Below are 12,958 nucleotides of genomic sequence, written 5' to 3'. Positions count from 1 at the left end.
AACCACTTGCTAACATTCTTACTTCTTCCCCGGGGTTCCAATATGGTAGTCACGGAACTCTAGCCAGTGCTCACAAGTGTTTTCATCTTTTTTGTAAGGTAGCGACATTGACATCACAATAGCACGTATTCTGGAACCAGGGTTTCCCTGTTAAATGAACGAGTATTAAATTGGATTTATTATTATTTTCTTCTCAGTTACGAGGGCTGTTCAAAATCTACGCGTACTTGTCGCACAGAAAAAATATTTGACGACATAATCGGGCAAAATGTCACACATAATATAAAAGAATCTTTACTTATATGGTCTTCAAAATTTCATACCAAAATGTTGTAAATTGTTATCAATTTTGAGTGATTTTTCAGGACATATCATTAAGTCACGGAGCAGCAAAATCTTCGACATCACAGGCATGATAAAAAAATATATGTGATTGAGTTTTCATTTTCTCAACATTTTCCCAGGAGTACCTGTACAGTTTGAGTTACCTTATCTACTCAACATCCAAACAACATTTCTTTTCAAGCTTAAAATCTATTAAACAAGTAAAGAATATTCTTATTTTGTTTTCAAACCAAAAACTGCAGGTACATATCAGATATGGTGTGATATTAGTGACTCTCAATCACGTTCTTTACAGTCCGGATAAAGTTTTTGTCGATAATCCTCTTCCAGTCCTCCAGTATAGCCTTTTTACAGAGGTCTAACGGTCTAAAATTTCAATTTGCTATATGTGGACGAATGTTACGAATACCTTAGTATACTACATATTTTATTATGCATATTTTTTTCTATGTTGGCGATATCTCGTGCATTACACATAATTTAACAAAATGTGGTGCGCCGTCAATTCAGGAGACGTCATTTTCACGGTAATCGCAACAGAGAAAAATCACTATATTTCTGTTAGTACTTCAAATACCACGCTAGAAATCTAAATACATGATAATAGAACAATTTAAAGATACATTTAAGACAATTGTCGTAAAATAGCGCGCATTATAGAAAAAGATGAGTTATTTTGGATTCCACATGCTTTTGCTTCAAATTTTTTGTCGTGCTCGTTACCTCTTCATCAGCGATATCACCATACCAATAATTTTAGCAGAATTTTTTTAAAATACACATATTTTGCCCAAAATTTATCGGAATCTTCAAGATATATATTTCTGTTAAATTTCATAACTATATGACGTCTGTAAGAGTAAAGAAAAGCAGAGTCCGCGTAATTTTTGAACGGCCCTCGTATCTCGGGTTTTTCTTGGCAGACTTGTTTTAGTTATTCAGTCGTTAGGCTTTTGTTCTTATTAGCTCTACTGGTTAGAGACCAGAAGAGCTTATGCGATAGTAATGTGTCCGTCAGCCGTCCGTCTGATTTAAATATAACTTGGCACACAAGTAGACTACATTAAGATACAGAATTCAGTATATCGGTTTTTGATTTCGATTAAACGATGTTGCCGTGGTTACTAAAACACAGGGACACACAGACAGACACACAAGGGTAAAACAGTGAACCCCAAGCTCCGAAATTTCTGTGAAAAACATTCAAAATGCTACTTCTACTACAGTTTTGGTCTGATTTTCAATATAACTTGACACAAAAGTAGACTACACTAAGATATATGATTCTGTATATCGGTTTTTGATTTCGATAAACGGTGTTGCCGTGGTGAATAAAATTTAGAAATTTCTCTGAAAAACATTCAAAATGCTACTCTTCCTACAGTTTAAGTCTGATTTCAATATAACTTGACACACAAGTAGACTACACTAAGATACATAATATAATTCTGTGTATCGGTTTTTGATTTGGATGAACGGTGTTGTCGAGGTTACTAAAAATAGAAATATCTGTGAAAAAACATTCAAAATGCCACTCCTCCATTTTTGGTCTGATTTCAATATAACCTGACACACAAGTAGACTGCACTAAGATACATAATTCTGTATATCGGTTTTTGATTTCGATGAACGGTGTTGCTGTGGTTAATAAAAATAGAAATTTCTGTGAAAAACATTCATAATCCAAAAGTACAGATATATTGCGTGGACCCTGCGGTCCACGCAGTAAATATATAAACGAGGCTAAACAGGATGCCATGGGAAAACGACAGGCTACGCATGCGCGAATATGCTAGAGAGTTCGCACCTCAGGCAACTTAGAATCAAAGCCATTTATTGGCAAATCGCGCATATAGCATCTATATATTTAGGGACAGATCCGAATTTTTTGCTTATACGTACACTTTTATTGATTAGACATGTTTTATGGCACAAGCATTTCAATAAGTAGGAGTAACTTGCAGTATATGAATACATGTAACTAACAACTTGAATGAAAAACGTCATTCAACGACTAGTGTAAGCGTTTAAAAGATAAAACAAGTTTTCACCGGCATTAATTTTGTGCATCAAGGCTCGCAAAATTATTTGATATTTCAGTCATCCAATTACCGTCTAATAGAGGTCGGTAGCAACGGTTTTTAAGGGGGGGGGGCTTTTACAAATAATCTGAGTACAACAGAGCTGTGCCACACGTGAGCCATCAGATCTATTTTTACCATGATAGATTTCTTCCGTATAAATCGGAGATAAAATTAAACAATTTTGCTTTGAAACTACTATCCATTGGCGTCGGAAGCAAATTGAAGGTGGGGGGGGGGGAGCTAAGTGTAAAAAAAAATATACCTTCAAAAAACCTGACAAGCAAAAGAAAAAAAGGGAAATGTCATTTTCCCAAACACGAAAATCCTATTTCGAGGGGGGGGGGAGGTTCAGACTTCAGTACCACCACTTTCCTCTTTTTTAACCTAAACTGCGACTTGTCGGGGGGGGGGTTAAACCTACGCAGCAATGTTCAATGTGTATACTAAGTATATATTTGGGAAAAAAGGGGGGGCTAAGCCCCTCCCCCCTTACCCCGGTTCGGACGCCTATGCAATCAGTCACAAGTTGGCAGATCATTGTATTTTTATATATTGAATTTCGGTTAGAAACACATGCATATGGTCCACGTATTGCAGTCCTTTTTAAAGGACAGCAACTTGTTTTGATTATACATAATTTGACATGCAAGTAGACTAAACGAAGATACATAATTCTCAGTTTAAATTTGTTTTTGATTTTGAGGATTGATGTTACCATAGTAATGTAAATTGAAAACTCAGTAAAATTTCATTAAAAGTTACTCCTACAGTTGTAGTCTTATTTAAGTCTTGCCACGAAAAGAGACTTTATCAAGGATCATTATTCTATTTATTGTTTTTGTAAAGTTTAACGTTCAAAGTTCTCTTCCTTTATTTTAAGTGCAAACCAGTAGAGCTACAGTCTCGACAGATACTTCTGGTATACTGAATTGACTACTGAAACGTTCCTCTACCTAACCAATACATGTTGCTTATGGCGAGTTTGACCGATTAACCGGGGGTACGTACTCCATCTTCGGACCTAAATGACCTAATCAAAGAATCGGAATATTCAGAAGTCCGTGTAATAAGGTACCTTTTGAACCGTTTATGGATTCATATAATATATCTTATAAAAATCCATCTCAAATATAGTTTTAAAATTCGAGAGGGACGTTAAACAATATTCAATATATATTAAGTTAATTCTTTTTTTACCACTTTCTTAATTTTTTGAAAATGATTCATTGATTGTACGTTGTTTAACGTCATATTTTCACTCATGTAGAAGCCACCATTTGCCGGCGGAGAGCTGTCCAATACTCGGTACTCAGGGTCATTGAGCAGTGAAGGCTCTTTTTCGTGTCAGCACCTACTGCAAAACGGGACCTCGAATTATTCGAAGGACCTGTCTACACGTCCCACAGGGGGATTCGTACCTGCTAGGTAAGGATCATATTCTTACTTTGCGACTCTAGAGCAGACGCTCTTACCACTGCGCCACGTGGTCGACTTTAGTAAATGAAGATTGTGTCTTGTTTACAGCTGAATATTTAATTGACATAATTTTGTGGTTACCCCGTGTTTTTATTTTCACTTAAATAGTAGAGTATGAACCTATCTATTGATCCAAGTATGCATGACTTATGTTGTTGTGCTTATTGCGTGTGTGTTATGTAAAATGTGTCTTAAGTTGATCATATACAGTGGAGCCTAATTTTCCGCACGCTTTGGTTCATGGTCAATTTGTCCGGATATGTGAAGCGTCCGGATACCTGAATCATCAGTTTAAAAATTCAGTTCCGATAAAAAAAAAAACGTCCGGATACTGAGGCATCCGGATATCTGGGGTCCGGATATCTGAAGGTCCACTGTATATATGCTTGTCTGTTTAAATGCGACTTACTAGCTCTTGTTCCTTGTAAGTGTCCTAAAAGTGCCTAGCGTTTCATTTTTTAATTCGATGAAAGCGCTTTCAAGCGCAGGTTATTTTTTTTTAATCAGACAATAAAGAATTGCTACTACTAAACAAAATTGATGTTTTTTATATAGTTGAACTACATTTGTCTGCTCGATTCAGTACTTTGATAGAATCATTTAAGGCCCTCTCACCAGTATTATCCAGGTGCACTCCCGGCCCTGTTGATATTCACTGATCCGTATATCCTGAGCCTTCCCGGGTTGTAAGTGAATAACCTCACCGCAATCTATTTAAACAAGCTTTATTAAACCACATTTAACTTCTATATCACAGGATTTCTATTTTTGTAGACGATTGGAAATAATTTTCAATATTTATTTCTAGATGCAATGTATATATTTTATATGCATCTCCCTGTACATAGAAAACATTCCTGTAATTCTTCTGTATATATATATATATATATATATATATATATATATATATATATATATATATATATATATATATATATATATATATATATATATAAAATTGTTAATTTTCTTTTCCACAATTTCAGCATACACATGTATACGGAGCAATATTAAGTAAACTCGTTCCTAAAAATGTCTAATGGGAGCGCGAGTTATCTTTCTTTCGTGAAATAAAATAGCATAATTTTTACTTACTATGGCTGTTTTCCACCCCTGTACAGTCTGCGCCTGTTAATCCTGACGGACAATGACATTTACAGCTGGCCCCTACGGGCTTAATAGGAAACCCGCCATTATGGCATTTAATCGTGCAACTCTCTGCAAGATCATAAAAATGTAAAGATTGAAAGGATGGATGACGATTATTATTGTATCAATGCATAAAATACTGATAAAGGTATTGCTGAGTAATAAAATTTTAACCTGTGCATTGATAACCGTCGTTTATTTCCGCTATGTCCAGAAAAGATAATCCTTTCTTGGGTATTTCTACTAAATAGTTTAAATCGGGATCGGGCAGTTCAATGGTGTTTTCCTTCGGAAATGTAGGAAATGTCTGATAAAAGAAGAGAACAATTTAATGTATCAATGAATTTGACATGTATAAAGAAAATAAAATTTAACCTCCAATGAGTATATCATGAACTATTTTTATACATTTCATCACTTTGAAAATGACAGTTAATTTTTTTTTCATACAAAAAATACAATTCTCTCACATAGACTCTTACATGTCATTTCGTTTTTTGTGCAATAAATTTGACAGGAAAAAAGGAACAATTATGTTTAGATACCCACAGGTGATCTCATCTCTCCTTTATCACCCGTCGACCATCTAACCATCCTAGAAATCATCGTAAATAATAAATATGCGCGGGTATATTTAATTTACTGCAGGCGATTGCAAACAAGGAAACAAAATTCATGTTACATCGTGTATGTCTATTTACGGCCGTGGCAAAAACTTCTCCATAGACAACAGACCGTTGCTTATTTATCCATTGACTTGTGCCTTTCTTGGTTTGAGAAAGGCACTCCCATGTGATCATGACATCAATCGTCTTGAAAAGCAAACCAGTACTCATATTTTCCAAATTCAGTAGTTTCAATTTGCTGATTGGTTGTGTATAAAGATTTTACTGTGATATTTAAGCAATCAACGGGTGATAAGCAAAAGTTGACATCACCCGTGCATATCCGACAATGGTAAAATCCTTTTTAAAAATTTTCTGATAATTTAAAGCGATTTGTAAAATTATGTATTAAAATTTTAATTCACTTTCAGGAAAAGAATAATTTGATTTTCTTACACTCAATCGGTACTGCATGACGGAATGGTAGTCGTAAGGGAATCGGTTTCGTGTATTTTTGTTGGCATAAAATTGATCCATGTTAAAACCTTTCAGTTTCTTCCATAGGACAGTCAGGTGATCCGACCGGTCCATTCGCTGCACCTCATGATTCCCGCCAATAACATGGTACATTTCATGGAGCACTGACTCAATCTGTCATATCATTTGTCAAGACCTTATTTGGAAGTTAGCATGTGTTTATTTTAATCATGTGTAATGTACAATGAAGAATGCACATTAATTATGTCTAAGAAAAATTTTTATTGAAAGACTTTTATAAAAAATGTAAATTTGAGCTTGCTTAATGTGTTTTAAACCTATATTTTAATAAGTGCGGTATAGAGAACAGTATAATGTAAGTCTATAAAAGTATCACCTCTAAACATCCTGCATCGAGATTGAGTTGTGTTTTGTACGGATAGGGACGGTAACCAACCGTGGTCCAGCATCTGAAAGAAAAGGGCGTCATTGTCTCATTACATATATAATGGATTTAGTACTTACCAGAATTACATTAGTCTGGTATAATCTTGGTTGGAGGAGTGTACGCTATAAACAGTTTTGCTACATACATAGCGTAAACTGACCCAACCCAGGCTGCACAGATAAAACTTTGGAAGCTATTCAATCTATTCATTCTATAATTAGAACTAAGGAAAACTAAAGGAAAACTAATGCAGTCTCGTTGGAGACAGGACAAGCATCTTCCAGTGTGCTATTTAAATACTGATAAAGATATATTTTATACCCGTAGTCATTTCCAATGAACTGAACATAATGAGTATCCCCGGATGCTCTAGGTACCCAGTTCACACAGGTATAGTCTTTAAACTGCTTCGCCGCCTCCTCGATTAACGCCTTGGCTTTGTTGTAATTGTCTCCTGAATGAAATATATGCAGATAACGATCATTTTTAAAGCTCAAAATGCACTTAACAATACAAAATAGGACCATAGTCCGAGATACATGTATCTTACGTTTTCTTTTTTAAAATGTTGATATTTTAACCAAGAAAAGGTCAGAACAAGTGCAATTACAAAAACTGGAGATTCGCCGCCTCCATTCGACGATGACGTTCTCGCGTTGGTTTTAGACCAAAATAAATTTCAATCTTACAAGTTATTAATAGTACAATACTTGAAGTATATATATTTTGGTATATTTTTTATTTGTGTTTTACCGTTACACAATCAAAATTGTGAAGTATATGTAGTAGATCATTTTGATGAAACAACATAATTGCGCACTATTTACTAGCGTAAACAATAATATCTTATATCTTGTTAACTCAAAAAATGACTATGACAGATCCCATACACTAGGTCAGAGACCTGTTTCAAGGAAACCTATGACGCAATAATAAATTTGGAATTCTGCTTTCATACTTTAATATTATTTAAAAAGATGAAATAGAGACAATTGTCATGCAAATAAAAATAAAACATACCAAAAGTTGCTTTTTCAATAATATACGGAACTTTGCCATTCGGCCACAACTTCTTAACGAAATCAACTTCAAAGTTTCTTTTTCCTATGTTCCCCTGTGTTTAGAAATGCAAAATTTTAAACGCAAAAGTACTTTAATTCATTAATTAGTCTTGAAGCAGTTGTTTTTATTGTTCGAAAGTTTATTGAGCGTCACAAGTCTTCAGTGTATGTCTTGTAAGTCACTGATAATTTATTTTAAAAAAAAATTATGCTAGTTTAAAGGTATGGGTAGTAAATATCAAAGACTATGGAAAATAGTACTAGGTTGTTAAGAAGCAAACTTTGATCAAGAGCAGTTAAATATTTTTAACTGTACGTATGAAATGCTAACCTGCAGGAATAGTAGATATTTTTGTCATTAAGAGTTATCTCTCTAATCAGAGTATCAATGGACCATAAACTACGTATAAAATACTGACCTTCAGATCACCTTTTTCTTTAGTTTGTCTCTGTTCCAGGTCCATGGGGTTTTGGTTAAGATTAATATTGGGCTGAGATAAGAATTTGAAATTTCAATAAAAATTCCTTATCCCCAAAAATATTGATAGCCTAAATATCAATTGTGTGTATAATTTTTGTCAAAATGGTTGCATATCATTTCAAAGCAATTTGATTGTCGATATTAACATGTATAGTACGTGTAATTTTCAGGAAATCGAAATTTACATCTCACCAAATATAACATAAAAAAATAAAACAAGTCTTAAAATACAATATCATAGATAAATTTAAAAAAACGCCCCCCCCCCCCCCCACTAAATGAGTTTCGTTCAGCAAAAACGTTACGAAAATTAAAAGTCGATCGTCCTTTTTTACAAATTAAAATCACTATGAAATGACAGAAAATAAAATCCATAAATATATAAATATTTTAATTTTTAAAGTAATATCACTCACCTTGTATTCATTACCATTGATAACAACAGTCTGTCCGTAAATATCCTCGTCCTAAAACAAACATTAAACAAATCGTGAAATACATGCCAGTTAATTATTTAACATATTGTATTTTTATTTGTATCATTTGTAATACAACAGATTTCAAACTCCCGACAGGAAAAGACTTATTATTTCAATGTTTACTAATATAGACGAATTTCACATCCCTAAGAGTTGTCTCCCTTTGGTAGCGTTATACGCTTTTTCCAACTTTGTCCTTTGTTCCTTACTTAATATTTAAATCTGAAATACCCTATATGTTTTTATATAAAAAATATTTTTATGCCCCGTATCGAAATATCCACACTGTATATTATTTATGTCCTGTCTCTCTGTCTGTTTTTCCTCTCTGTTGTCATCTTTAACAAAGCCATAACTATTTAATGGCTGGGCTATGGCTTTTATATTTCACAGGTCTAATCCTTTTGACAAGAACTTTCTCTGGGTTCCACCGAATTTGACCTCTTGAGCTCACGTTGGAGTTTCATACAATTTTACAAAAAAAGAATACCAAACTTTTAACCTTGCTAATAACTTAAGCAGTAGGAGCTCGGGGTTTCATACTTCACATACGTATTGTGATAAGATCTTTCATAAATATTTTTGACCTTCACCAAAGAGTTTGACCCTCTTTTTAAAAACATTTACCTTGACCATAACTTTAGAACTAGGGTTTTCATACCTCACAGGTGTATTTATAATAGCTTTGTGTACCAACACTTTTCACATTTTAACCTTGATCTATGGAGTTTGACTTGCATTTGAGAGAAGTCAACCCTCACCATAAGCTACCTCACGGGGGCTTCAATGTTTTAAAAATACATCTTGTTTTCATGATACTGATCATTAAAAAAAGAAATTTCTTGCATTGCACACTGCTAATTTCAACGATTGAAATTACATAAAAAATTTAATTTAAGAATTACATGCAATATAAAGAAATTGATTTGAGAAACTTGAATTATAATAAAAATCAGTACAATTGACACAGTTTTACTGAATATGTCGTATTAATTTCAAAACAATTAAGCAAGACCTGCAATTTAGAACCCAGTCTTTTTTTAATATTGATGAGGGAAGTGCGTAAAAATCAAATTTTCTACTGTGTAATTTACAGTCTCTCAGTTACTTTTATTAGTAAAAAAATACAATGTATATATAAATTTCCAAGAGTGTTAACAAATGATGGAAAATATAGCATTTCCTAATAAATGATACATTTTGTGAATCAATCAACGACAAAACATGTTAAATGTACACTGCCTTAAATATACATGCATATTTTTTGATGGCCTGTATGCAAGCTTACATTTTTATGCGCCCGAATTTAATCGGGGCGTATATTGTTTTTGTCCTGTCTGTCTGTTTGTCTGTCGGTTGTCAACTTTAACCTTCGCCATAACTTTTGAACCATGAGATAAAGACTTCATATTTGGTATGCATACTCCACTAATTAAGCATTTTCAACTGACACCAAGGTCAATGACCTTGTGACCTTGACCTTCATGCTTAAAATAGTTTTTTCGAACTTTCGCCATATCTTTTGAATCTTGAGAGATAGAGACTTCTTATTTGATATGCATACTCCACTAATTAAGCACATTCAACTGACACCAAGGACAAGGATCGTGTGACCCTGACTGAGACCCATTTGCTAAAAAATGCTGTTTAGAACTTATTTGCCGCCGGGCGCATAGTGTTTCACAAACACATCTTTCATAAATATATTAGGCTGCGATTTGAATAGGCCTACCATTTATTATTTCATTTAACAAAAGGCCCATGGGCCTTGTGGGTCACCTAAGCATCATGCAATAACTTCAATATGACTGAATTTGGTCCGTGTTTTAAGCTAGATACTATGGCATTCACAATTTTAAAAAAAGCACCATTGCTTATCAGAACTATACACTTAGCAACTGTTTAGTTTGTTTACTTAATATCCATAAGCAACGAGGGGAACAAAAAATGCATTTCAACTAATCAGTAATATTCAGCAATAATCGGAAGTGCCCCTAGCACACATGAACCCCTGACCCTAGGTCTACACACTGCAATTTTTTTTAAAAGGCGCACCTGCTTATCAAAACTGTTTGATTAACACCAAGGAGCAGATTACAAACAATTCATTTTCAGTATATAATATAAGTAGTGCCCCCCCCCCGCCTCTTTGGTATCCCTGACCTAGAGGCCTTGATATTGACAATTCTGGAAGAAGAGCCCTTGCACATCATAACTTAATATATGTAGTTTATCTGCTTATTACCCAGGAGTAGAGAAAAAGATTTTGAAAGATTTAATGCATCTTCATTACATAATCAATAATGCCCCGCCCTAACACCAGAACCCCTGACCCTGGGGCCATGAATTTCACAATTTTGGTAGAAGACTCAATGCTGAATATAATCATACCAGCAGTTTGACTGCTTGATGTCCAGGAGTAAAGAAGATTTTCAAAGATTGCACTAATTCTAGTGGTTTTGGCCCCGCCCCCAAGGCCCCAGGAAGGCAGGGACCATGAAATTCACAAATGTTGTTCCCATTTACCCACTGATGCTATATGCCAGTTGACATAGATTCAGCGGTTTCAGGGAAGAAGCTGAAAATGTTTAATGTTAACGCATGACGGACGACGACGGACGAAAACGAATAGCAATAGGTCATGAGTTTACTCAGGTGACCTAAAAAGAGAGCTTAAATGTACAGTCTAGCTAACACAAAAAAAAACTTGCTTGCGTACTGAACACAATGTTCGAGAGAATTCCATTTTAGTTTTTTTTTTGTCAACAGTAGTTAATTCTGAAATCTACTAAGGATCTTATTTAAAATATCTATTTTTCGTTAAAGTAAGAAAAAAATCAGTTTGAGACTCGTAGTCAAAACCTTAGTTAGTAAATTAACAATTTCAATATTTTGATCGAAAACAGGTAGAGTTATCTCGCTGACTAGGGTTATGATGAATCTAAATTACCTTTGGTGTTTCACTGCGCCGTCCCATTGACAAATTTAATGGTTTGAAGTCATCTATTCGTTTGTCTAAACCCAACAGATCTTCGTCAACCTTAAGACGGGCATCACGGGAAAGGCCTGAAAAGATTTTTTAAACATCTATATTCGACAATTTCTTCAAATTATGACTTTCAAAAGAAGAAAAATTGTAAACCATTTCACTAACACCCCCCCCCTCCAAAAAATAAATAAATAAACAGCATTAAATATACAGAGGGCATTCACGTTTCTTAAGGTGAATACAATGAAAGATTTGACTTCATTTGAAATTACAGCTTGAAGACGGTATGTTATCTCCAAATCAACTGCTAAAAGAGAATAAAATAGAAAGGAAAATTTACAGAACTATTCACAACATTAACGTTGCATTTTAATTACCATATGCCGACATTAACTTCACACTCAAAGTAAAAAATCAATCAATATTATTAGAAAAATTGAAAACAAGAATTAATTACCCATTTCATTGAAGACACCGTTTAAACATTATAACCCCCTTTTTTTTATTAAATTAAACTCTTGACTTCTCGTTCTAAAGTCTCGCTTACCTTAAATGACTCGATTTGGGAGAAAATGATTCAAAAGTGAAATTTAGTCTCCGTTAATTAGACGCCTAATTGTAATTAAAAAGATGAAAAAGCTGTTTAAAATTTAATTTCCATGCAGTTCCTTTAACGTCCTTGGATGTTTAACAAAATAAAACACATGAATTATAGGAACTTTTATTTCTATCGAATCATCCTTTGCAAAAAGTTTCAATTACCTTCACCTGAATAAGGATTTAAATATAGAATTCTACTGAGCCTTACCTCCAACGACTTCTTGTCCTAAAAACCAAGACACCGTTGCCAGAACGAACGCAAACTGCATCTTTGCGTTTTCTGAACAAGATACGATCAACGGTTCTTTTATATAGCACCTCCCAAAACAAGCAACGAAGCCTAAGAAAAAGATGATCTGTAATCAAATTAACCGTGATGGATCAGTCATTCGTTAAAATTTTAATTTTTTGCTGATATCATAATTTTATGTGAGTTTGTAACCTTACCTTTTAAATTAAATGTGTGAAGGACTCAATCAACCAATAACAAAAATATTACATGTGTACTTGTAGCTCAGCATCAAACAAATTTTAAAGAAGTTCAAAATTGGTGTACAAACAGATGTCTAGCTTGTAAGAAGGAACACATTAGTAATTTATTAGGCGGTCGGTTACTTGATATGAAAGTTTGAAGTCGCCGTGCGTTTCTGCGAAGGTAATTTAAAATAATCTAAAAATAAATAAATAAATGAAAAAAAAATTTTAACATTCATATAATAGTATATTAAGAGCCAGTCCGCGAGAAAAAAAACATGCAGAACTGT

At 34.0% G+C, this 12,958-nt stretch overlaps 1 protein-coding gene across 2 annotated transcripts in view; it reads right to left on the bottom strand.

Moving 5' to 3' along the window:
• LOC134258275 (uncharacterized) overlaps positions 1-12,459 on the bottom strand; it is a 65,715-nt gene extending 53,256 nt beyond the window's left edge. For both annotated transcript variants that reach the window (XM_062740805.1, XM_062740804.1), the window contains exons 1-12: positions 12,403-12,459; positions 11,556-11,671; positions 8,543-8,593; positions 8,065-8,136; positions 7,605-7,698; positions 6,906-7,038; positions 6,534-6,606; positions 6,116-6,310; positions 5,229-5,361; positions 5,001-5,123; positions 4,521-4,615; positions 23-147 (exon numbers count right to left, since the gene is read on the bottom strand). In XM_062740805.1, the coding sequence (XP_062596789.1) occupies positions 23-147; positions 4,521-4,615; positions 5,001-5,123; positions 5,229-5,361; positions 6,116-6,310; positions 6,534-6,606; positions 6,906-7,038; positions 7,605-7,698; positions 8,065-8,136; positions 8,543-8,593; positions 11,556-11,582 (1,121 nt within the window). In that variant the 5' untranslated portion in view covers positions 11,583-11,671; positions 12,403-12,459. The remainder of the gene's footprint in view (positions 1-22; positions 148-4,520; positions 4,616-5,000; positions 5,124-5,228; positions 5,362-6,115; positions 6,311-6,533; positions 6,607-6,905; positions 7,039-7,604; positions 7,699-8,064; positions 8,137-8,542; positions 8,594-11,555; positions 11,672-12,402) is intronic.
• Between the last annotated feature and the right edge of the window lie 499 nt (positions 12,460-12,958).

The sequence above is a fragment of the Saccostrea cucullata genome, unplaced genomic scaffold (assembly GCF_032062105.1).
Source record: "Saccostrea cucullata isolate Sc308-1 unplaced genomic scaffold, CSIRO_AGI_Scuc_v1 ctg777, whole genome shotgun sequence".
Classification (NCBI taxonomy): domain Eukaryota; kingdom Metazoa; phylum Mollusca; class Bivalvia; order Ostreida; family Ostreidae; genus Saccostrea; species Saccostrea cuccullata.
The sequence above is the reverse complement of the archived record's forward strand: the minus strand, read 5'-3'. Positions and strand labels throughout refer to the sequence as shown.